Source organism: Halichoeres trimaculatus, unplaced genomic scaffold (genome assembly GCF_033239565.1).
Source record: "Halichoeres trimaculatus isolate MK-OKI-2021-1 unplaced genomic scaffold, fHalTri1.1 fHalTri1_scaffold_8, whole genome shotgun sequence".
NCBI lineage: Eukaryota > Metazoa > Chordata > Actinopteri > Labriformes > Labridae > Halichoeres > Halichoeres trimaculatus.
In genome coordinates, this window is record NW_027437186.1 from 8,762,783 (window position 1) to 8,790,048 (window position 27,266).

The window sequence follows — 27,266 nt, forward strand, 5'->3', positions numbered from 1 at the left end:
ATAATCTCATTGTTTTCATGTCCAGACACATGGGTTAAGTGCCGCTTCCCTGGCTGTGACACAGACAAATGGGAGTTCACCGTGAGCCCCAAATGAACGGAGCCTCGAGGGGGAGACAGAAGAACAGGGTGGAGGATGAGCAATGGGCAATAGTGAGACCTCTTCAGGTACAGGCTGGAATAAAACTTACCCACATCAACTGACAGGCTCAGACAGAGGTTGGTTTAAGATACCCACCAAAATTAAGTGTAATACACACATCATGAATTTGACATAGTTTCTCCCTGTCTACCACATTTTATTAGGCTGCCATATCATAACCCACTGTTTTTTTTTAACTCACTACGTGAGTAGTTCCATTTGTATATATTTTGCAATTATCCTATGTTTTCTTTTTACATTTTTGCATTTTCATATGTAATTCCTTGTATTTTGTTTACCTGCTTCTATGAAAAGAACAATGTGTGGTTATCTACTTCACATATACATATATATATATATATATATATATATATATATATATATATATATATATATATATATATATATATATATATATATATATATATATATATATATATATATATATATATATGTGTGTGTGTGTGTGTGTGTGTGTGTGTGTGTGTGTGTGTGTGTGTGTGTTATTCAGACATGGAAAACAAATATAACCATTCATGATCATCATATATTTCACTTCAAAACATAATTATCTTCCAGCTTTACCAGTTCACGAATGTCACACAGTACTGACTGACAAAATACACTGAGAGGTTATCCAGTGTCTCAGAAAGTTGGTAAGTCAGGATGAATAACTTAACAGGAGAGTTCTTCACACATCTAATTTAGGACACAGGTGCGTCGGAGAGAAAGTTGATTTGAACAAGGAGGACACCCGCACACTGTCTAACATGCAAAAAAACAATTTATTTGCGACATTTCGGTCTCAGACCTTCATCAGGCAAAACATCAGGTTTTGCCTGATGAAGGTCTGAGACCGAAACCTCGCAAATAAATTGTTTTTTTGCAAGTTAGACAGTGTGCGGGACTCCTCCCTCTTGTTCAGGATGAATAACTTGAAAGTAAAGGCAAGAAAACGTGTCAGGACAGGAACTATAAATTTGGGTCCCAGGTACATAAGTGGGTGAGAATCAAAATCAGAAATACTTTTTGAATCCCAGGGGGTAATTTGGTAAATAAGTCATACGTCTGCTTCTCATTTCTTTGTGTATACACAGGCAAGACAAGATCCCACGCTTTGACTTTATGATCAAGCTATGACCTTAATCAGACTGCTGTCTGCATGTAAATGTACTGTATGTGTGTCGATTGAGCTATGCTCAGTCTGTTCTCTGTCTGACGAAGCTGTTTACATGCACCTTAGCATTTTAATAGTCCAATCTAGTGCTGACTAAGCTCATGGTCTGCATGTATGAGCTTTTGGGGCTCTAATGTATCATCAAGCATGTCTAAGAGGCCTGGAATTGATCAGAATGGCGTCTTCCACTCACTCTCACCAAAAGTTATGATAGATTTCGGTTGATTGACAAGGGTAACCCTACAATGAATACAGAAACAAGATTCCTCTGCTAAGGTTGTCTCCTCAGCAGAGGAGGGGATCAAGGAAGACAAAGGCACCGGTGCACATAAAAAATTGGCCGATTGGTTACGATTGAGCAGAATTACTGCGGTATAAGTAGTTTAAGTAGTTTTTTTTTTTTTTTTTTTTTTTTAGGAAAGTCTTGCATCATTTTTGTAGAGCAGACTTGTCTTTTTAGAAGTTGTACCGTCCCAGGTTTATGGTGGTACTTAAACGCACCATAATACGTGTCTCCTTTCCCAGCTTCCTCTGTACTTCCTGCTTCAAACCACAGAAGTGTCAGGCTGGACGAAAACAAAACGCGATGGTTTAACTTCGTGCTTGAGATGTGATCTGTGACAGCGATATAAACGCTTTCTGGCACGTTTTGGACCTCTTAATGTAAATGTCATCTTTGTGCACACAGCAGTAACATAAAAGCAGCCATGCAGTTCTCTCCCACGAACGGAGATTTCACGTTCGTCTCATCGACGGAAGCTGAAGGTAAGCTAAGCCAGGACAGGTCCACAGCTAGCAGGCCCTGAGTGGATACACCTTATCTGTTACCGTGCCTCATTCAGTCTGCTAAACAAACAGCACAGAATAAACAGATAATGTCTTTAAATGTGGGCGCTGGCTCTACTGTGCTCCTTTATTTGAAACTGCCTTTTTGTTAGCAAGTGCTAACAGCTAACAGTCAACAGTGAGGCTACGTGTCGCCCATGTACACAACCAATGAATACAACAGGACTTCTTATTGTCGCTGTCATACATCCAAGTTACAATACTGTTTAAAAATCCACACTGTGTTTGTCACCAAGATCTGATTTTAGTGACTTTATTGATGATATCTGAAGTTGTTCATAAAATTTACTTATTGTTTACACTTTGCTTCACTTTGGTTGCTGTCAATGTAGCAGTGAAGCTTCATAATGACTATGATAGCAACTCGATGTCGCATTTATTATCGACAGTGCACACTGCCAATTACAGATTCAGCGAATCTGAATAAACTGCTCATACGGGTTAAGACATTAATGGCTAAATTTGGTTCGCATGATGTACAAATCAGACATGAGTCTGTCTTGGAAATCCCTGTAAGAGTCAAAATCACCTCCAAAACACAGCATCAGTGCGCACAGTTCATTACACCACAAAAACTAGAATCTAAACAAGTATTTCTATCTTATTTTACAATAAAATTGTCTTATTAAATCTAATCTGAGCAAAAGTAACTTGGCATGTTCATAAAATGTTTTGTTTAAAGATATTTAAAGACAGAACTGACACCTGTATTGTTTGCAAAGAGTCACAAAAAGCTGCTCATTTTAAGACCTTGCTCTTATTTCAAGACACTTTAATCTGATGTGATAAACCATAGTATAAACCTGTATTAAGTAGAGCTTGGTTTGGAGGTTGTTTTCATTATAAAATCTACCTGCATCCTCATCTGGAGGGTATTCAGTGATTCACAGCAGCGCTCCTGTTTTTGCTTTATGAATGAGATTCTTCATTTAGACTAGTGATAAAATAATAATGTGTGTTTGCAATAAAACTCTAAAGCAAGCATTTCTTTGCAGAGCTCAGTGGTACTATTAGTGCCCCAGACATCAAACTAAACATGGGCAATGAGGGAGTTAAAGATCCGTATGCCACCACCTTCCTGAGGCAGCGAGGCTACGGTTGGCTCCTGGAGGTGGAGGAGGATGACAGTGAAGACAGCAAACCTCTTCTGTGAGTACATGTTGAACTCTTTTTATTTCTGTATATCTATTATGTACAAAATTGCACATTTATACAGCAGGGTAAAATAAGAACAGGAAAAAAAAATCAGTCTCCAAATGGTCACCTGAAACACCAACATGTGACATCCTGTGGACAGTAATAAAGGGGATAATTTGCAGGATTTCCTTGAAGAATTTCTAGACACAACATTAAAATTTACCCTAAATAAACAATCATAATCCAGAAAAAAATATGTGTGTGTGTGTGTGTGTGTGTGTGTGTGTGTGTGTGTGTGTGTGTACACTTTATTGGTTGTGAATTATTAAACAGTAGTGTGTGAGTGGGGAGGTCAGTTATGATTAAAGTAACAGAGGACATCTTCGCCTCTATTTCCTGCACCATGCCTGTGTGTGACAGACATGAATATACTTTGAATATCACACCAGTGGGTTAACGTCCATGAAAACAAGACTCTGGGACTGTCAAAGTGATCTTGAAATAGTCTCTCTGTCACATATTTGCCTGTTTATAATCCACAATTTCAAATGAGATTATCAGTGTCTGAATCAGTTATTTCTAAATTCTACTTCACAGTATCTGTGGTGGGGTGGGATTTTCCTGGGAGAACACAAATCCATTTCCACGACGTAGACCTTTCAGTCCCTTTAAGTCACACTGGCTGGCAAAGCATGTGAACAAACTGCAGACAGAAAACAGGCTGGTCATGCCTGCTTTCTGTCTGCATCGGGCTGTTGGCTCCATCCAAGCTGGGACAATATTTAAGTTTTTATTTGTTTAAGACATTGTTTCAGGATCAGTTAAAAAAAGTGATTTTTAAACCTCACTTCATTGGATGGAAAATGAACCCTGATGTGTTCTTCTCTGTGTGAGCAGGGAGGAGCTGGACATCGACCTAAAGGACATCTATTACAAGATCAGATGTGTGTTAATGCCGATGCCATCGCTGGGTTACAACCGGCAGGTGGTCAGAGACAACCCGGACTTCTGGGGCCCTCTCGCCATGGTGCTGCTCTTCTCCATGATCTCCATCTACGGCCAGTTCAGGGTGAGCAGCACACAGCGAAACACAGAACCCCAGCATCCATAAATACAAAGGTGTTCCCCACTGTTTGCTGTGGCTGACATCTTTCCTGTTCAATGAAACTTGACCAACACATTTTTCTCACCTCATTGTCAGATCATTTCACACTTTACAAGCAATTCAAGTGTCATTTTTGTCTTTTAACATCTCAAAAGAAGACATTTTCCTGGACTCGTCAGGTGAAAGTGACTCATATTAAATCAGATAAACAACTTTTACTTAGACAAAGACATAAACACTTTAAGTTTTTGCTAGTTGGGCTATTTCAGAGCCAGTGCCTCATGAAGCAGCAGTTCTTTGTTTCCACCACCTAAGAACTAACCTTAAACCAGAAAAACTGCTTTTAGTTGAGCACAAACTCCTCACTGAGCTATCAGAAAGAACAACTTTCACCAGGGGAGGTTATCACAGACAAAATTACACGACCCAAAACTCTGTTGTGGCTGAGGAGAAGAACATTTCATGCAAATGTAAAATCCTGTAAGTGATGGAGAGAAAAAGTCCATTCATCATTGATTTTTAATGATTATTTCTATACATAAGTCCAGCTCAAAGCAGAGTTCCTCTAATTCTTCCTGTTACTGTAAATGTGTTTAAACTTCATCCTGATCAGTGTTTTCCTACTTTTGTTGAGGAAACTTCACGGTCTTGACGCATTAAGCTCCTCCTCTGTGGATCAACAGATAAATTGTGATGTTGTAATGTGTTTGAGGAAAATTTACAAAATCAGCAACACTGAATTTAAAGATGATTAAATTTTCACATTTTTTAATGAAATAATTAAAAGTCTTCATCCAGATCAATGTTCTTGATGTATTTAGGGAAACGATGACATTTGGCTCTTTTGTGGCCTTTGCAGTCGCAGATTTAAATCTCCAAATGTGACATTAATGGAGAAGTCAAGGGATCAAACGTCTGCCAACTTACCCGAGCAGTTCAAGATTTCCATTTATATGCAGCTTTATGATTATGGCCTCTCATTTCTTCACTACAAAAACCAAGAGAGGCCACTAAGCCCACTGTCACTTTCAGAATGTCTGTGATATGGAACATAAAGAAAATGATAGTTTACCTGAGACAAGAAACAGAGTTGACTTGGTGACCATGCCGAGCTCCAAACAGAGTCAAATTGATCTAAAGCTCCTAACCAGCTGTTAGCCAAACAAAAAATTTATAACCAGAAATACTAACACTGACAGCTGTGCTATGTTACAGTTTGAAGGTTGTACGTAATCAGAATCAGAAAAGCTTTTCTGTGTGTATCCCGATGCAGCCATGTCTCTGTAAGCCACATTATCCTGACTCCTGCTAGCTTCTTCATCTTATTTAGTCCATAACGAGAGAGGAGACTTGGTTTATATCTCCTCTCCAAAAGGCCTCTGTCGTCATTCAACAGCTCTCGTCCCCCCCAGTTTTTGCCTACTCTGCATCTCTATACGTCTGAGGCCATGTCCACAGGTAGCCTGGCATCTGGGAAACCAGTTATGTTTTATACGGTTAGGCCTGTCCTTTACACCAAACCACAGTTTTACATCACTAAAACAATGCTTTCTGAAAACTCTGGCCAAAGTTAAGATTTTGGAAACTCCAGTTCATAGTTTCATGTAGACGCTGGGGAAAAGGAGTTTTTGGTTTTCAGACGTCATAGATGAACAAACAGGGGTTCACTCTACTTGGCTGGCATGGGTTTCACATCTGGAAAACACTGACAAACATGGGTTTAGCATGCTTCTAGCTGCATTTATCGACAGATTTTCCTGGTGCATGTGGACTTAAGTACTTTTAAAAATAAATGAGGAGCAATGTTCGTTTTTAAAAATACCCGGCTTTGTGTGAACAATAGGGCTGGGACGGTTCTAGCAATTCTATTCTATTACGATTTTTGGGGTGCCAGTTCGATTTAAATTGGGATTCTTCAATATTTATGTTTTTTGAGAGTTTTAGTTTGCTTTTTTAACACCAGTCCATGTGAAAAAGTTAAATGCTGATGATAATGTCTACAGACTATATCATCCATATTTTCCCATAAAATGCACATCACATGAGCCAGGGAGAAACATTTCACCCGTTGCTGGAGAAAAGTGGTAACTTTTTTCCAATCTTGTTCATAAACAAAGACTAAAATGAAGAATTTGAATTTGAAGAAATGGTTTTTTGACAAAGAATCCCAAACAAAATATCCTGATATATCGTAAAACAAATTTTGCTCTCACCCCTAGTGAACAAGGCCTTAAAAATCCATTCTGCAGGATATTTAGCGGTTGAGCATGGATGTAAACATAGCATCAACAATAGAAAGAGCAGCAATAATAAAAAGTTAAAAGCTTGTGATTCCAATGTGAAAAGGGGTCCAAAGCTTTCCAGATGTCTCTTTGTGTAGAGTTTGCATGTGTTCCCCACAGTTTCCTCCCACAGTCTTATAACATGCCCCCCAGGTTATCTGATGATCCTGCAGTAGACTGGTGTCCTGTCCAGGGTGTGCACCACTTTGAAAACTGGTACAGCCTGCAGCCCCTCTCCATCTCACATGGGATGAGAAACATCAGAGTTAAACACTGATACAGTCACTTACCAGCCATACTGTCTGACATCACACTGACCTGTGAGGTCTGCAGAGGCACAGATCTACTTCATGGTGATCATCTTTCAGGTTGGAGAGTTTTAATGTAGGCCACTGCGTAAGCTGGCACACATGGAGCTTTGAAAACCAGTTCAACCTGTTTGTCTCTGTTGTGTGGTAGTCCTGTTTCTGATTCTCTAAAACCTTCTCTATCACGCTCACTCAGACAACACTGTCAACAAACAAACTTTCCTGAGGCCTGCTCCACAAAACCAGTCCAACACGTAAAAGATAAGGTTACTGGGTTATCTAGCTTGAGTAGCCTGTCAGCATCATGTGAGCGTCTACATACCGCTGATTTGTTCAGCCAGCCCAGGGTTCCTGTGAGTGAGTGCTCAGAGAGTCGATGTGTTAGCAGGATGTGACTTAGCACAAACAGGGTTCAGACGACTGAGCAGCATATTAAACAAAGAGATTAATATTATGGTAAACTGATGTGAAAAAGTCAGACTTTAATCTGGGTTTAAAGCATTACAGTGGCTGTTTGGAGGACAGATGGCATACAAAAAAGATCCTGTTATGATAACATATAAATCATTCAGACTATATGATCTGTTCATCATCATTACGTTATATGTGAATCAGACTACAGACCTTATTGTACAATATTTACACATGCCTATGTCAATGTCAGTTTTATTTGTATAGCACGTTTTATAGGACAAGTCAGACAAAGTGCTTTACATGAGAAAAAAATAATAGAGTAAAAAGCTACAAGTAAGACGACATTGAAAGGGAAACATACAATAACAACAGTAAAAGAAAAGCATAAAGTAAACATCTAAGACCATCCGGTCAGCAGACCTCAAAGATCTGGCTGGTCGGTGCACCTTAACAAGGTCTGATAAATATTCTGGGGCCAGCCCGTACAAAGACTTAAAAGCAAATAAAAGAATCTTAAAATCAATCCTGGACTTGACTGGGAGCCAGTGAAGTGAGGAGAGCAACGGTGATATGTGCTCCCGTTTCTTGGCTCCGGTCAGGAGACGAGCAGCAGCAGTTTGTTCAAGCTGTAGGCGGTTAATTTCAGTTTGGCTGATGCCAATATGTAGCGAGTTACAATAGTCTAGGCGAGACGAGATAAAAGCATGGATAACTTTTTCCAGATCTGGCCTCCTAAGATAAGGTTTGAGTTTTGCTCGTAGCCGAAGCTGAAGAAAGCTAGCCTTCACAACGGGGCTGACCTGCCTGTCCAGCCTAAGAGCCCCATCAACAATAACACCTAGGTTTCTGGCCTGGGAACCTATATAGGGTGCTAAGGGGCCAAGGGAGCTGGCAAGGACCTGGACGGTGTTGGGGTTGCCAAAGAGGACAATCTTTGTTTTGTTTTCATTCAATTTTAAAAAATTCAGGTCCAACCATGTTTTAATTTCCCTCATGCAACTGAACACTGCCTGAAGGGATTCCTTGGAGGGGGCTCTCAGAGGCAGGTACACCTGCACATCATCAGCAAAGCAATGGAAGGGGATGTCATGCTTCCTAAATATTGACCCCAGGGGTAGCATGTAAAGGGAGAACAGCAGAGGGCCTAAAACTGACCCCTGAGGGACTCCACAGGTTAGAGGGGCCACCGAGGAGGAGTACTGCCCCAATTGTACACTGAAGGATCTGTCAGCAAGGAAGGATTTAAACCATTCCAGAGCGGGGCCTTTAATAATTTTACAGTGTGCTCAAGGCGTGATAAGAGGATGGAGTAGTTCACTGTATCAAATTCTGCTGTCAGGTCCAGAAGCATTAAAAAGGCACAATTACCAGAATCAAGATTTAAAAGAAGATCGTTAAAAACTTTTAAAAGAGCAGTTTCAGTGCTTTGAGGAGGCTTGAAACCTGACTGGAACAGCTCACCAATATTGGCTTGATCTAAAAAAATCTTGTATTTGGCCAACAACAGCTTTCTCTGAAACCTTGGAAACAAACGGGAGCTTAGAGATTGGCCTAAAGTTAGAAAGCACCAGTGGATCCAGTTTTTTCTTTTTCAGCAGAGGCTGCACTGTGGCATGTTTAAAAGAGGATCAGACATATCCAGAACTATCTAGAACACATCCTTAAAATCTCGCCTGTGATCTCAGAGGGTTTTACCTCTGCAGCAAAACAAAGGACGTTCCTCCACATCTACACCTGAGCAGTCACAGCCTGTTTTTAGGAGACTGGTTTTATTTAAAAAGACTTATTTTACTCACTTTCATTTTACAGCCATGCTCAATTTGAGTGTTTCCTGCTGTGTTTCCTTTTCAGACCAGGTCGTTGTACTTCTGTGTGTTTTTATTCTTACCTCCAGCATGACCTGTTAAGACTTTATGAGTCTGTGGAGGTCAAAACATCAGCAACACTTGAAATGAAGAAAACTACTAAAATCTGGACCAGAACCTTTTTGGCCCGTGACTTCATCAGGGATTAAGCAAACTACAGAAAAAATAGTACAAAAGTTGAATCAGATTTAAAGTATAATGAACTAATCATTAAAAAGTCAGAGTTAAAATAACGTGGTGAAAGCTTTTGCATTCGCTGAATTCAGGCAATTCAACAAACATTTTCCTGTTGCTTCCTTTGTCCTGGTAAAAAACCCTGTGACCAAATGACACACTTACACCAGTGTATGATCACTGCTTGGCACAGTGCCTGTTGCCCCCTGCTGTCACAAAGAAACACATACAAAAAAAACAGTAACCTGGTGAAAAAGATCCAACAGTAATTATGAAATAAAAAGTCAAATGTGCGATTAAAGATGTAACTTGTAATTATGTCAAAGGTACAGCAGAAAAATGTGAAATATTAAGCTTTTATTTTACAACTTTGGGATAAAAAGTTTGACCATTAGCAAAAACAGGGAACCAAAATGTTTATGATTATTGCATGAAAAAAAAGTCAAAACATTAACATTACAGTACAAAGCTGCAAATTCATGACAAAAATATTCATCCTACAGTCAAACAGTGAAGTATCAGTAGAAGTGGTGAAGCTGAGCTCCTGATGTTCTCCTTATTCAGCTGTTTAGGATTTTTAAGTAGCTTTTGCTTCCTGTGCTTCAGATACTACTATAGAAATGAAAAGTGTTCTTTTTTACTTTTATCGGGTAATTTACCTTTGTGGACGGTTTGTTTTGCATTTTATAAAATTATAGTACCTTTCCCCAGTTTTTAGATTTGACATAAAAACTTTGCTTTCACTCTGCAGGTTGTGTCTTGGATCATCACCATCTGGATATTTGGATCACTAACGATCTTCCTGCTGGCTCGTGTGCTTGGCGGTGAGGTGAGTTTATCTGACACAGCAGCAGCTGGTCAGATTACAGTGAGTAAAATGTGTGATTGTGGAATTAAAGAAAGATGGTTTTAAAGAGTCTGTATTTTCTCTGTTGGCAGGTTTCCTTTGGACAGGTTCTTGGTGTGATCGGTTATTCCCTTCTTCCTCTCATTGTTATAGCCCCTCTGCTCTTAGTGATCGGGGGGTTTGAGGTGGTTTCAACAGTAGTCAAAGTAAGTAAAGGACCTCACAGAAATAAACAGAGTGTTGTGTTTGGTGTTGTTTAAAAGGTGAAAAGGGAAAATCAAATCCAGCAGATACAAAGTGAGTTTAAAGTTTAAGTGACTGTCAGACTGAGTGGATTTGAGTGTGGACAAAGTGGTATGTTTCTTTCTACCTGTCTGAAAAAAATCACCCTGCTGTCTTTCACACAAAAATGAATCTCTTACTAAGGATCTATATCACAGAAAATGCAAGTTGAGGCTTTTCTGCATCATACTTTTAGTCCCGTAGTCTGACACTGACTCAACAAAACAGGCAGTAAAAATAACTTTATAGAAAGAGTCGATCTTACCGCCTGTCATCATGTTTGCTTGGGTTGGTCATATGGAAGCATAAGTACTAATTTTAGGTGGTTTCATGAGCAGCTACATCTCCTTTAAGAATAGTTTTGCAAAAAAGAGCTACCACTACTGAATTTGTTGCTGTTTAGACATTTAGTCTGAAAATCCAGGATTGTTACTTTATATCCATGTTCAAAATTTGGAAAAGCAGAATACCCCCTCTTTAAAAATTCTGAAAAAGATAAAAGGCTTTCTAGCACAAACGTTTTCCTTAAAACTCTCACTTTGTGCCCCTCTCTGGGTTTGTGGGTTTGGAAGTTACTAGCTAGGATTCAGCGTAGGGATGGGTACCGAATTAGGTGTTTTTATTGGTACCGACCGAATTTCTGTCAAAAGCACTGGGTACCGATTCACATAAAACCAAAAGGTACCATGTTTAGGTGCCTAAATGCATCCTTGTGACAGTGAAGAAGTGGAAGAGTAGGCTATATTTCATGCTGGACATAAACATAATATTGCAAGGTTATATATTGAAGAATCGACATGATAAATTGAAATTTTTTTATATTTTGTTTTTCAAAAAATTACATTTTTAGCACATATACACACAAACAACCAAAAGTTGGTACTGTTGAGTACCAGTACTGAGTGCCGGGTACCGGGCATCAGTTCTGTATCGTTTCAAATGTGAATGGTACCAACCCTAATTCAGAGTATAATAATAATAATGATAACTTTATTACTATAGCACTTTATAAAACAAAAGTTTACAAAGTGCTCTAACAGCCGGAACATTAAAAAAAAAACCACAAGCTTCAAACATGGAACACAAGCTTCGACCCAGGCAATACAAGAACCATGCGATAGTAAATGAGAGCCTGAGGACCAAGATAAAAGCTAAAAAAACATCAATCATTAGGAAAAAGCAAATAAATGAATCAGTTTCTTGCTTTAGGTTTCTTTCTCTCAGAGCTGTAGCACAGAGGTTCACATCTTCAGTTTAAATGGTCTCAGTCATAAAACATAACAACTCTGACTGAAGCAGTGCCATCTTTCAAATCTGTAGCTCCTGGAGTTTTCCACAGTTGTTTGTTCACACATGTCCACAGAGAGGAGTCTCTCCTGTCAGGAGGGGAGGGGATGAGTCTCAAAAGGTCATGACATCGGAAACATGTTGCTGAAGCCACAGAGACCTGTACCAGACTGATAGTTTTTTGCATTTGATGTAATGCTCCCTAAATAACAGATGGATGTGCAGACATCTGTGCTGAAAAAGATGATTGGAAGCCATTCTCTTTCAGACTCACATGTTTTGATTCATGTTCTAGAGTATTGCTTCCCCAGGCCTACACTGGTTGTATGATATAAACACCATAACCCCTAACCATCACATTCTGTGTAAAGCAGGATTGGGAAATGTCAAGTATTTTGAAATAAGAATAATGTCTTAGAGCAAGAAACTGAACAAAAACATTTTTCTTACCTCATCTGCAGATTTTTTTAGCAATCCAGGCATCATTTTTGTCTTTAGTATTTTAAGATGGTAACATTTTTCTGAACTTATCAGGTGAATGTGGTTCATATGAAGTTTAAAGAAATAATTTAACTGAAATTTTTGACAAACACTTGCTTAGATTTCAGTTTTTGCATTGTGTGAGTGAAATCGTGCAACTTGGCTTCTCTCTTCCATAGACTACAGTCTCTAACCAGTTAAGGAAAAATGTGATAAATGTACCTTTCAGGACCTTGAACCCACTCATTGTTGTCAAACATTATTTTATTCTTTTATTATTTATTATTTTATTATTATTTAAGACAACTCCTCGTGATATAAAAAGATAATCACATCAGTTGTAATAATCTTGGTCATGTGATGTGTCTGATGAAATGCTATAAAACTGTCTGTCCTCTGCTCTGATCTTGCAGTTGTTCGGGGTTTTCTGGGCCGCCTACAGCGCTGCTTCGCTTCTCGTCGGGGATGAATTTAAAACAAAGAAACCCCTTCTCATATATCCCATCCTCCTTTTGTATATTTACTTCCTGTCACTATATACTGGTGTGTGACTGGTCAAGTGGAAATCGTGGACCTTTTCATGGACAGTGACCCTGGAGCATGGGGATAAACAAAAGTCAAACTACGGACCCAGGATTTTATAAAATGGTGTTTATTTCTTTTTTAACTCTGTTCAATTCTAGATGGTGGGGAGTTTGGGAGTATATATATCAATGTATATAGTTTTGTCCCTTATGTCTTAGGTCAATGAAATACTAACTGCTTTTACAGCTTAAAGCTTCAGTATGCAGACTTGTTTACAGATGCAATACAGTTCCCATAGTGCTGCATTTTCCTGTAGATGATGAAGTTGGAAATAATCACAGGGTTATTTATTTAATTCTTTTTTTTCCTCCCTTTGAAAAATGTGTTGCCAAATACTTGTGTGTACATGTTCAAGAAATAATAAGATGGCAGAGACAGCACCACACTGAAGGAAGGAGCGTAATGTTCTCCATTGTCGTGCTTCGTAACGTACTCAAAGAGGTGTCCATTCTTATTTACTCCAGGCTTGTTTTCTTTAATTTATGGACTGAAGCAGCAGAAGCACGTCGACTGGGCAGATAAAAACCATCGTCTCTGAAATGTGGTGCCTTGTTTCCCTTCCTTTGTGTCCCGTTAACTGTTTCATTCAGGACAATAATCATCTGATCGATACCTTCAGTAAATTGATATGGCTATTTGTCACTGGAACACTTGGTATTTCATGACTGATTTATGCATTACACATGGTTACGACAGCTTGTCACAGTAATATATTAAACAGTTTTGTATACTGCAAGACTCTGTACGGTGATCATTAACAGGTTGCCTTGTCTGTTTTTTTTTCAGGAATTGTCTGAATATGTTGGGATCTACAAATGTTTATGAAATGATCCGATAAAGTGGAAAATTAAACCTTAATGTGAGGATTCTAGCGGGCATTGGTCATAAACAAAAGCACCATTTGATTTGAGTTGATGTCATAAAATGAATGAAATTAGCTCATCCACAGGGTAAATTTTTAACTTTGCCATATTTCACATGATTTATTTGTTGGATGATGCACTAAGTTATTCAAAACCACGTCAACGTCATTGGTGACAAATGTTGGGCATGTGTTGACTGACAAAATACCATCTTGATAAGTGCTGTAGTGCACTGGCTGAACTAAGGCATCTGGGAAGTTGAGTAAAAATGTCCCAAAAGTCTGTCCATGGAGGAAAGAAAACATAATATTTAACTGTATTGAATTCAAACATTATCCTTATTTCAAGAAACTAACATGAAAATGTTCCCATCCCATTGGCAGATTTTTAAATTGTAAGTAAATGTAGTTACATCATCACAAGCACCGTAGTCCTTGTAATGTCTTCAGATGTGACATTTTCATGACTTGTGTGACACATAGTGACCATATATTAAGTCTGGGCAGACTTTCTTTTTACTAGATATTAGGGATGTCCACTTCCTGTGTGGAGTTGAGACGGTCTAACTCTGTACCACCACACAACGGTAGGAAATTCTAAGATGTTATTTTGATCGGACCGTTTTCCGATCACATGATCTTATCTGGACATCCCTACTAGATATCAGACAAAATCACAGTTTTGAATTTTTGTATTGTGAGCAGAGGTAGCCTACATAGCTTGTGGGGCCATGGACCCGATGTATCATGCCTTTCACAAACCAAACTGCTCGTTAAATTTTCTGATGAAACATCAAAGATCCGTTAAGATGCTACACGATCCTGAGGTCAAAATTTTTGGGCTTTTCTCTTGCTGTGGTTTTACTAAGCAGCAACCTACAGTCTAAAAATATGAAGCCTTTGTAGAGGTGCTTAAAACTAAAAGCTACTTCAGTATCAACTTGAGGCTGGCTGTAGAAGCACTAGAAAACACATACACACCATTTAAAAAAAGATGACCCTAACAGCAGAAATAAACACATTTACAGCCTGATTAAAACAACTTTAATTCGACCATTTCCTTTCTCTATCAGCAAAACTGTACAGGGTGTAATTTTTCATAACTTGTTGAGTTTTTAAACTCAAGGGTTTGTTCCATATAAGGGCGTGGCTTTCTTGATTGACCAGCAGGCACCCAGTAGCTGTCCAAAAAAAGGCTAAACCATCTTCCTACTCCATCCTAACTTGAACAAAGTCAGATAAAGTTAAATGACAGGCTTCAAAACTCATTATCTGATACAAATGAGTGACATGAAGGAGAGTACATCCATGTGCAGTCTGTGGGTTTTTCACAGTGTACAGCTGTGAACCCAAATCTGAGACAAAACATTTAATGTTAAATCCAAAAATCTGCCTCAGTACACTACTAAGTCTTCCGCCAAGCAGCTGAAGCTCAAAGTAGAAGATAAGTTAGGCACTCTCATAAAGGGCAGGTTACATTTGTCTGAATTCCCTCAAAGGGCTCTTAAATAAAGTGTTAACAGCCACAGAGTTAAGAAAACTTGAGAATTTACCCCACTGACAGATTTATGTTACTCAAAATGAAATATTTTTCTGGTCTTGTCAGGTGAATGTTGCTCGTATTAAGTCTGAGACAATTTGTACAAAAAATGTGGCTGAACACTTCCTTAGATTTTAGTTTTCTGACATAAATTACTTAGGATTTCCTGTGCTTTCTGGCTCATATATCCAGCACACCTGGCCCAGTCGCCTGTATAACCAGGTCATACTCTTGAAGTATGAAGCCTGATTATGACAGTCAGTTTGACAACTGGGCTCAGGTGACGCTGACAGATCTGATTCTTTCCAAAAGTTAGGTGTAACAACCCTAATAAATATTAAAAGTTTTAAAAAACACAACCTGTTTCCTCCCTGTGTCTTTTAAATGTGCGTGATATTGATTTTTTGACCAATAATAAAGATTCAGTCTGTAGAGTTAAGAAGCATTTTGGAAAATGATATTCTTAAAAAATGTTTCCCCTTCCACAGAGGCTACCATCTTGTGTCACCATGTTTCTACAGTAAGACAGAAAAAAAAACTAGATGTTTATTAATTTGTTTATTGTAAGAATGTTTGTTTTTGGTGGTAAAATCTTGACAAACATGCATCACAGGTTTCTTGTCCTGGAAGGCTGCTGTCACTTCACCATCAGGAGGTGTGAGTGTTTCAGTCTACAATCTGACTGAGGCATCACATAAGAATTTCATCTTGAGTCGAGGATAATATATTGTACAAATCGGGATCCTGACTCAAAGTAGGGTCTTATTATAAGAGTTCCTTCTCCATAGTAATGCCTCCCAGCATCCTCACAAATAATTCTGCCTCCATCTTTGCAAATAACATCAGTGACCAGTGATCAACACTATTCACACAAGCTTTTACTCATAAAATACCTTGCGTTGACTGGGAAAAAATCTTTGCCGTTGCTTATGTTGAACATGCTTTGAGTTTCTTTCATGACTGTTTAATCACTATTATCAGCAAGCTTGCTCCAGTCAAAAAAACGCAGAATCAAAGGCCGGGAAAATGCATGGTTTACACCACAGCTGTCCAACCTGCTCCATAAACAGAGCCTGGCACGGGCAAAAGCCAGGATATCTGACTTTGCCTCGGACTGATTGGTTTTCAGGCCTCCATCATTTGCATGTGCAGTGGTAATTAAAAAAAGGCCAAAGCTTGATAGCCTCTTTTTTATTGTTGGACTCTCTTCCCGTAGATCATAGTCCTCTTTTAGCAGATTCCACTTGTCATGTTTTATCAAATCATTCTTTTGGCTTGGGTGAAAATGTAACGTTTTAGGTATGGAATACCCTCAGGTACTTGGATGCAACAAAATCTGCTGGCCCAGACAAACTAGGGCCCTACTTTTTAAAACTAGCTGCTGATTTTATTGCCTCACCTTTGATCTACATTTGTTATGTTCCTTTAGAGACTAAAGTCATCTTTCCAGTCTGGAAATCTGCCTTTGTTTCCCTCTTCCTTAAAAAGGGTTACCCCACTGTTTAAATAATTACAGGTCCACCTCTAATTTATGTATCTTGGCCAAAGTCCAAGAGCCCTTTATCAGCCCTTTCTTTTTCCAAAGGAAAAAAACATTTTAACAGCATCTCAGTCCAGTTTCAGAAAACAACAGCACATTAAAAGCACGTTTTCAAGTTCTTAATGGTTTTAGTGACATTGTAGATAAAACAGCTTGTGGAGCCCCTTTTATTGAGCTGTCAAAGGCCTTTGACACAGCTGACCACAGTTAAACAAAGACTGATTTGACTGGATTGTCTGATCAGTCAGCTGGTTTGTAATCTACCTCCAAGATAGATCACAATGTGTGCGGGTTGGTGGAACTATCTTTGGCACACTTTTACTTTTCATGGGGTGTGCCTCAAGGTTCATTCCCAGGCCCCCTTCGATTCATCATTCACATCAATAACATGAATCACAATGTTCTAACGTCTGCTTCCCTCATTCATCAATTATTTTTAAAAGGATGAAACCAAAGGTTTGTTGTTTTGTTTTAACTTAAGCATCAGATCCTTTCTGTTGAAGCCATAAAGTAACTTGTTGCTGCTACTTTCAAGCTGTGGTGTGGTGATGTTTTATATTTGCACGCCTCTGCTCTAAACTTGTGGGCTCTGGATACTGTGTATCATGGAGCTTTGAGGTTCATCACAAATCTTAAAGTGATCACTCATCACTGCTTGCATCTTCCCTGTCCTCACACGGACCAAAACATTGGTATTTTATTTATAAGTGTGTCTAAGGTCTCCTTATCTCCTCATTTACATTGTGCAGAAAAGTATAGGATCTCATAATTTTTGTTTACATGATCAAGGGTCTGGGCTTAATTTAGGAAATAAGGTTTTAAGTTTGCTCTTTGTTCAAGATGAACCTGACCTACAAAAAAACTTTGTTGACCTGGACTCATTGGACACTTTTAAGCATATCTGGAATGATTTTGAGGAATATGTATCTGTCAGTAGATGTTTGGTCTCATGTTTCTGGTAATGTTCTAGTTGTTATGTCTGTCGTTTTGAGAGTGATATTTATATATATATATGTGTTATAACTATGTAACTGTGCTGCTGCCTGTCTTGGCCAGGAAACTCTGGGAAAAGAGATTTTAAATTTAAAAGAGCCTCTTCCTAGTTTAATGAAGGTTAGATAAATAAGAAAATAGATGTAGCTATGCTGTAGCTGTTTTTTATGGTGTGTGAGTGGAAATGCACAGACTTTTGAGCTCTGTTTCTAAAATGAGCCACTACATGGAACTGAGTTTTAATTATACCCTTTTTTTTTCATGTGATTTACCTTTATCAAATCTACTAGACTTCAGATTGATGTGTTGTCATGTGATCCCAAACATGCTGCAGAACTTTAATACTGTAACAGATTGTTCTATTAGTCTGTCTATCACGTATTTAGTTCGCCTTTTCAGTGAAGTGTTCCTTATGAGTTGCCATAGGAGCCGAAAAGAGATGTTTGTGTGGTAAAACCTGTGGCGGGTTCTCTATGTGTGTGTGGAATAAAGTGGAAGCTGTGGATGCCGAAGCTCCCTGCCTACGTGCTCTTTTATTATCCATATACTTTATATATCAAACTCAACGAACCCAGAAAGCTCAGTTACAATACCAAGAACACCAGTTTACTAATAAAAAAAAGTTTTATATCACTTCAATGGTTAATCCACTCGCTCTGCTGCTCATGCAGCATGTGTGTGTGTGTGTGTATGTGTGTGCATGGGAATGAGTGCAGTCCTCAGGAAAAAGAAAAAAATGCAGCTTAACCAGCACAAACACAGCTGTTATGACAAAAAATAAAAAATCAAAAAAATGGTGGCATATTTTAAACTTAACTTATTTTACCGGTAATATTCAAACTAATTAATCCAGATTAAGGTAATCTTGAATCAAATTTATTTGATGTTTATATCATTTTATACTTTGACCCATGTCTGTTGAAATGGAGGAGGATGGCTTTAAATTATCAGAAATGTACTAGTCAAGACAAGTTTATGAAATTCTTATAATTGTGGAGAAAATCTTTGCAAGTGACAGAGGCAAAATGTTTGACTTGTAATTAAGAGGTTCAGATGTTTATTCATTTATTTATTGTTGATACAGCAATTTATATATTCACTAATATTTATTCGTGGCTGTATAGTGAATCATCCTTAATTTATCCAAGATTTTGTCAAGTAGATAAAGAGATGCCGGTCAGTGTTGCACTGCATTTTTTTTTTGTGTGTGTGTGTTTCTGTTAGTTTGTCCGTCTATTCTGTCGTTTTCTCTTAGTGTTATCGCGAGAGCTGCCACGGATACGCTAGCGCCGTTCCCCTAACGTCTATCTGACAGAGAGCAGAGCCTGGAGTTCCTCAGCGCTGATGGTGAATAGCCACTGCTGCGGTAACGGGCGGAGGAGAAGAAGCCGCAGAAGGAGTCAGCAGTGGCAGGGAGAGATAGTTCGGCGTCAGTCTCTTAGATTTAGCAGTATTACGTGTATTGTCGGATCCTAACAAACATCAGAAGGGAAGGGAAGGGAGAAAATAAGGAAAGATGGCGGCCGCGGCCTCGCCGGGCTCCGGCTCGTCCACCTCCTCAGACTGGATTGTACTGAGAGACGGTTGCCTGCGTTGTGACGAGGAGGGCCTGCGAAGCCTGTCCTACCACCCGGCCCTCAACGCTATCCTGGCCGTTACCAGCCGCGGCAGTATCAAAGTAATTGACGGCACTTCAGGGGCCATTCTTCAGGCTTCAGCACTGCACGGTGAGCACCAGAGATCTCCAACAACCCTTGACACCTACAGTCAGAGTTTTGACAACAGACACTAAACACGACACGGGATGAGTTGTAACCTCAGCTGCTAACGTTAGCTGTTCCCGGCAGTTCTAATGGGGCCCTGTAAAATAATTTAGCAAACTTGATTCCGCTAGTAAACGATCAAAACACGTTGTTTAGGTAACAATATTTTTCTGATGAAATGAAACTTCGGGTTAAGTACCTCTTTTACGCCAATTTTTGCTTCTGTTTGCAACATGACATGTCTACACTGAAAGCTAATAGCGAGCTAGTTAACTTAGCATTACGCTAGTTAGCTGGGCAGCCTTCTCTGTCAGTTTATGTCACTCAGTGACAGTGGACAGTCACGATATGAAATTGAATGGACAGCTAACATTCGACACTACGAAGTAACACACCCTTTTCTTCATAATTAACTGACAGACATATAAATGTATCTAGTGTGTATTTAAATTACTGTAGTAGCCATTAAGCTAGCTTGCGGCTCTTTGGCTGCTTAACTTTACTACCTACAGTGCGCACTGTCAATGTGTGTGAGGGGCATTGGTGTGGTGGCTAAACTTAAATCATTCAGGTCAGAGAGGAGGGAATAAGAGTAGCAGGGGGCTACTATGGCAAATTAAAACTCATAAACACTCCAAGTTAACTTTTGTTTTTGTTGGTGTGTACACTCCGGCACACGATGTCCTGTTACATTGTGCTGACAGGACATTGCAAGTTTCCGCAAGATTTACAAATTAGTTTCCCAAACTGTGTTTCAAACTCAACTCGGTGCCCTAACACTCAACACGCCTCTCTGCTGTGTTTACAACCTGAACGCATCTGCACAGCTAGTGTGACTGTCCTCATCAGAGTTTTTGTCAGTCATCATTTGTTTACATCATGCATCATGTCAAAGTACTGATGGATGACGCTCAATGGATCAGGGGTGTAACGTTATCAACACCTCATGATGTAATACCTTGATAATAAGTTAATGTACAGTGAAGTTATTTTCAAACTTATTCAGAAAAAAGACAAAAAAATGTGTTATACTAGTAAATCTATTTTATGGAAACAAAATGATTGCATCTACTGGACCCTGTAAGCAATAAAAGTCGTACTTGCAGGATAACTTTGTTCTCACTTACCTTACAGGTTTGACATTAATTTTTAAGTGTAAAACACAAAGTTAAGTCAATCTGAAACAGAAACCTCAAAGGCTTTCAGCTCCTGACCAGGTCTTTGTCCTCTTTCAGAATCTTACCGTGGAGACACATCTAAGTCACCTCTCTTATTACTCATATTCCCAAATGCGTAGGTCACCTCAGGCTAAAGTGTGTGTGCTGTTTATTTTTTGTCCCTCACCTTTGCTTCTTTCTAATTTCTTGTCATGAAGGAACTGAAGTACTCCACACTTCATATTCGAAAGTTGCTGAAGTACCCAACAACTTGAAAGGTGTCTCAGTTTTCTCTGGCAACTTACACTGGTGTCCACTGTTTCTGTGGGAGCTACATCTGTGGCAGCCAGCATAGAGCAAAGGATGACGGGCATGCACAAAGTTCTCTGTTCCCCAGTTTCCTCCTTTCTCCACTCTGCGCTGCTACAGCTGAAAGGAAACTACACTTTGCATCTGATTGACCTATTGTTTCATCCTTCACATGTCCCTTACAGTATCCAGAGTTTTTTGTTTTTGCAATATTGTAAAATTGACAGAAATGTGAATTGTGGTTGGGCAGATAGGTCAAGCTTCACAGGACCATATTCACATTAAATAAATATCTGCTACCACTGCTTTGAGCTTAGGTTGGATAGAGGGAGATGCAGGTTAATGGTAAATGTTTGTGTGATATTAAAACCACTATGATATTGGTCCAATTTAAACAGACTAAGGTTCGTTTCCCACGCTGGTGCAGGCTTTTCATGCAGGTATGAATAGACACAAACGAACCCTGGTGCGGACCAAACAACCGGACCAGGACCCACTTTTTGAGGTGGTCTCAATCTGCTTCCAAACGAACTCTGGTGCGGTTTGTGGTTCTCCGGTGCAGGTCTGAATACAAACCAAGGTCCATCTGAACTGACTACAGGATACATGCGCCTTTTGGGCCTATAAAGCCACCGTAACCTAACCGTCTTTGGGTCATACCTGATCCTCCATCTTCTGTTTAGCCACGCTGTTGCTGGCATGTTGTGGGTCAGGACACGCAGAGCATAGCATCTCCTTGCTGCGCACATTCGTCTTCGCTGTTCCAAAATTGTAAACGGTGTTGTTAAGCCTGCTTTGAAGGAGCTGCTCTTGAAACTGAAAATGATTTTGCAGCTCTAATAAGAGCACAAACACACATGTTTACCGTCATTTCCAGGTCTGTATTCTGTGTGCCGCCCTTTGTCAGTGCTGTCCAATGAGAGCACTGATCGTCACACACATGGATGTGTTTACAGAATATAGTCCACTTGCAAAAAGTACAATCTGAATACGAACCGCATCAAACGAAAAAAATAAAGTCTGCTTTTGGTCCGGACCAAAGAAATGGACGACAGGACTTTTCTGATCTGAATACAGCCTTAGTTTCCCTGAAAACACAACTCACCTGTGTGCTATAACAGAGAATGTTCCTCAAGGCTGGGACACCCTGAGCATGGTTAATGTGACCTTCCTATGGGGAGGATCATGCAATGTCTGTGTCATTTGTTCGTTTCAAAGCCAAGCCAGCACGCTTTGTAATGAATGATGTAAAAAACAAACAAACAAACAAACAAAAAAATAACTTTCTGCCCTAGTGACCATGTGAGACATTTACACAGGCTGGATATTAACATGTACGTCTCACAGACAGCAGGGTTACATACAGACCATAACAAATAAAATGTCACACTGCACTGGTCTGCCTCTAAAAGTCTGCTGCAAATAGGTAGTTTTGATGAAATGATTCACTCATTATCACTTTCAGTTTTGAAGGTAAATATGAAAGTGAAAGTTCACCTTCTGATCCCCAAAGAACTCTCTGTTTCCCTGAGCTGAGGGAGCTTTATTCCACTTCACCTTCATTTTAATTTCAGTTCATATAGTTTTTCTGCATGGGCAGCATTTCTTGTCAGAGTCTGTTCCCTAAGAAGTGAGAAGTTTTCGACATTGCTGTTCATGCTGCACAGGGTTAGAGGACTCGCAGTTGGGACAAAAAAGAAGAGTCAAAAACTATGATTGTGAAAACGTTTTGTTTCAAACGTAAGAGCAAACTGCATTTGAACTTTAAAACCATCCATCCATCAACTTTACTGCTTTTCCCTTCCGGGGGGTTGTCAAACATGTAGACACACACACACACACACGCTCCTACCTAAATCTAGTATAACCAATCAACCTGATGAGCACATTTTATGGACTGTGGGAGGAAGCCAATGAAAATGTGCACACTCCACACAGAAAGGCATCTGCCTGCTCAGGGAATCAAACCAGGAACCTTCTCCCCTTGAGGCAACAATGCTAACATCTGTACCGTTGTGTGTTATTAGGTCAGGTCTGGTTAGAAGTGACGAGAAATCCTGTTCAGCCTGTTTTTGTATAATTTTAAACTAACTTGTTTAGAAAAAAGGTTCACAGTTTTGAGACTAAGGCTGAGAGTTCGTTTGGAAGCGGACCGAGACCACCTCAAAAAGTGGGTCCTGGTCCGGTTGTTTGGTCCGCACCAGGGTTCGTTTGTGTCTATTCACACCTGCATGAAAAGTCCGCACCAGCATGGGAAACGAACCCTGGTCCGTTTAAAGTGGACCAAACAGTCTAGGTCTGAATACACCCTAACTTATTAAGCCTTCCAAACATTATAACCTAAAAAATCTTTATCTGGTCTGAATGCTTCCCAAAGAACAAATCTCAGTCCGACTTTTTTTTTTACTTTTAAACTTAATTGTTAAAAGTAGAAACATATTAAAGGAATGCAAACCCAACAAGAAGACTGCTGAAAGTCAACCTTCATAACCATCACAGAATGAAAATATGCTGACATATGACTGGATTTGAGTCAGAACGCACAAATCTTTATTCTTACGGTCCTTTAGTTCTGTAAACATCAGATCAGACATTGTCACTTTGATCCAATATGACCTAAAAAATGAACATTAACCTTTTTCAAGTAGAAAAACTGTGAGCTTAAACTGTTCAATAAATATTATTAGAAATATTTTGAGATTGAAAACAGAATTAAAGGCACATGATGATGTCGTCTTTAAGTTCATGTGTTGGTTGTACACTCTGTATCTCTAAAGAGGAAAAAAGGAATCAGAAAACTGTAGATTTGAGCCAAGATAAAATAAGAACACTCCACTTGGGATTTAGATTTTTTGGCTCGAGTATTTCTCAAAAACTTAGATCTCATAGTTACATCAGGGCTTTCCTTAAAACACAGTGTTACACTTCATCTGACCAGGTTAATATAGACTCACTTACCATGTTGATTTCTCTGATTTAATTCAGTTTGTTTGATACATCTAGTGGAGTGTTCATCAGTGATATGCAGGGACAGGTTTGACCATAACACGAGAACAAGCTCTCTGCTACATGTTTGTTTTTGTTAAACCAAAGTATGTGATACCAGGCAGCGTCACCTGTGATGTGGGCTATGAGGCGTGATCCATTTGGTGTTTTTTATGATCAGTATAGAAAGCTAGCCTTCTTGTAAAAACAGTAGATGTATAAAAATAGCTTTAGTGCGTGGGCACATATTAAAAAAAACTATAATGTCGTCTGATCACCTGTGAGAGAATATTTACACACACATTCCTCTGATTCACACACTACAGGTGGTAAGGCCCCAGGCCTGTTTTAAATAATTCAAATCCAGAATGAAGAAACAAAAGGATGAGTGTGTAAGCACTATTTAAAAACTAGTTTTCATCCATAATAACAAACAAATCACATGACGTGCACTTCCTGTTGACAAGGCTGGTGTTAACATCACACATTAAAAACCACTGGTCCATGTGGGGCTGATAACAGATTTTAGAAGTTTTGTAAATTTCAGAAACCCAATGAACAGCAGCTAACACACACACATAAGACCAGGGACACTCTTAGCTTCTCGTGTTTAGTGAACTGCTCCTTGTCTAGGATGATCTTTGTCTTCATATAAAAGTATGCACTGAAAAAAGTGAGAAATCAGGGACAAGTTGAAGCTGAGATGACCAAGTCAGCCAGTTTGGGTTCTTTTTACACACAGAGTGTCCGCAGGGTCTTAAAAAGTATTAAAAGTTGATATATCAGTTGTGGGAAAATTAAGGCCCTTAAAAAGTATTAAAAAGTTTTAATTGTAATGTTATGAGGTTTTACATTTTATTGGTATTCAAGCTTTGACTCCAAAAGTATCCATGAATATTTATTTTCCTCCTTGCGTCTGTTACAAACTAACCTGATACGCTCGACAGACAGTTTCATATATCTGCCATGGAAATAGTCCATCTGGTTCGAAAATGTTTTCAGGGTCTGAACCTTCAAAAATATCCACACCTGGTGATAGACGATCATTCTGCGTGAGGAGGATTTAGAAAAAGCTTTAGCATCTCAAAATATTTCTCTCTAGATCATAAGAGTTTCTCAACCCTCGAGAAAACTTCTCAGACTTTTGATGACCTGGGATCTTGGATTCTTACAATTTAGAGAAAGCTTCCTCCAGCTTCCCCTGATCTCAGTTGTTTTTGAACAAATTTTCTTTGTTCAAATCACCTTTTTACTAAACGCGATGAGATAAGTTATTTATAAATACAGTTATGTATCACTGTTAACAAGCAAAGTTGTAATTTTGTGAGGCACAAGCTATGTGTAGCGCTAGCAGCCCAACATATCCGTAGGCTAATGTGACAAACTCAGTTTGTAGAGTAGTTTAGTAGCCGTCAGTATGTAGTGCTGATAGAAAGTAAATTTTGACAATGATAAAATAAAATTCTTGTTTTTTTTCTGCAAGTTGGCCTTAAATAACTGCTGTTACTTTTTGTGGAATTGGAAATGTCAATTAACCTGCCTTCAAGCTTCATTCCTTCTCAGCTTATCTAATTTATGTAAAAATGCAAACTACAACCGTCAAAGATTGGTTGCTGACAACAGCTTGAAGTTGCGATAAGGTCTTAAGACTTTTTGAAAGGTTTTTAAAAAAGTCTTAAAAAGGTATTGAATTTAGCCTCAGGATTTCAGCATATACCCTGACACACTAAAATGCAACCTCAGAGTTTTCAATTAAATGAGGGAGGCAGCTTTTCTCAAAGATTAACTGGCCAAAAATTGTTGGCCATTTGTAGGCTCCAGGGCCTTTAAAGAGCAGGATCAGAGTCCAGCTGTCCACACGGTAACTGATGCTGTCAGTAACGATGGTGGTCAAACTTGTTTGTCAGAACAAATGTTGGTCTTTAATTTGACTGACTCACACTGATCATGACTCAAATAAGGTTTCCCTATATTACAGTCAAACTCCCCCCAAAACAGTTCAGGTGTTACCTTTGCAAACCGCCTCCAGCATCTTTCCTCTATACCTCCTGACTCTGTGTTCTGTCCTCTGTTTGTGTCACAGCTAAACCTGGCGGCCGTGTCAGGTGTCAGTACTTTCCCGCAGTGGACAAGGTGCTTTTTGTGGACGACTATGCAGTGGGATGCAGGAAGGACCTGAACGGCATCCTGCTCCTGGACACAGCTCTGCAGCCTCCAGTGGCGAAGCCTGAGGACATGGTTCAGCTGGAGCTGCCGGTCACAGAGGTACGACAGGGCCGCTTTTTATACACCCAGAACACACCAGATGCGTCTCTGCACTGTCACAGCACTGGATCTGATCAGTTTCAGTTCAAGTCAGTGTGTTGACTCACACAGGCTCTGGCAGGTCGGAGCCCTACAGATCAAACCTTCTGTTTTTATCAGGTAACGACACATCAGTTTGCAAAGAGCTGATCAAGCAGGACAGGAAGTGGTACACTGAAACCACAGTTCAAAGTAAAATAAACTATTTTGACACCAGATCGTATTTAGCTTTAGAACAACTTCAAACCAGTGATATGAGCAGAGCCAGGCCAGGAGCAAACAGGTTTGAGGTTTTACAGCTCAACATGAATAGGGAGAGGATCATAATTGGCGTGGGAACTCCTTCGTCTGGTGACTCTGGCTGTGTGACGATCCTGCTAACTGCTGGGTTTAACATGCAGCTGGAGTGAGTTGATAGATAACATTCATCAGGCTCAATCTAATGTGATTTCACTGTTGTTAGGATATGAAGGTTTGCATAACTGTATCTCACAGTCTGAATTAATCACATTAAAAACGAAACTTTTTTTTTTTAAAAGAACAATTCTTCCTCCTGGGACAGGGAACCATTTTACCTGTTGGTTAGAGGTTGGTGTATGAAAACTATGCTTCAACAGCGTTTACTACAACAAGAAACCTTCACTTTGTCTTTCATGAGTATTGTCAGACACAAGTGGCTTTCTCTTTTCAGATTTATTTCCAGCTTATTCTCCAAACACACTTTAAAAACTCTTCAGCTGCATGCTACAGGAGAGTCTTCACAGTGTCAGGCGTGTTCCTGTGTCTTGCTTTCTGTTTTGCTGCTGTGAAGCGCAGGCACTTAATTCCTGCTTAAATGACAGTTTCAAAGTAAAAGTACTGCCACATCATGAAATAAAACTTT

General features: G+C 39.4%; 2 protein-coding genes across 8 annotated transcripts in view; both read left to right on the top strand.

Moving 5' to 3' along the window:
• Positions 1–1,829: 1,829 nt before the first annotated feature.
• yipf4 (Yip1 domain family, member 4) lies at positions 1,830–13,688 on the top strand. The gene is made up of 6 exons (XM_074675072.1): positions 1,830–2,083; positions 3,160–3,313; positions 4,199–4,370; positions 10,201–10,278; positions 10,389–10,502; positions 12,759–13,688. The coding sequence occupies exons 1-6, from the start codon at positions 2,026–2,028 to the stop codon at positions 12,894–12,896; spliced, it is 714 nt and encodes a 237-aa protein (XP_074531173.1). The 5' UTR covers positions 1,830–2,025; the 3' UTR covers positions 12,897–13,688.
• Positions 13,689–19,156: 5,468 nt separating this feature from the next.
• The window catches only part of birc6 (baculoviral IAP repeat containing 6), a 164,058-nt gene continuing 155,948 nt past the window's right edge, over positions 19,157–27,266 (top strand). For all 7 annotated transcript variants that reach the window (XM_074676300.1, XM_074676302.1, XM_074676305.1 and 4 more), the window contains exons 1-2: positions 19,157–19,592; positions 26,163–26,344. In XM_074676300.1, the coding sequence (XP_074532401.1) occupies positions 19,382–19,592; positions 26,163–26,344 (393 nt within the window). In that variant the 5' untranslated portion in view covers positions 19,157–19,381. The remainder of the gene's footprint in view (positions 19,593–26,162; positions 26,345–27,266) is intronic.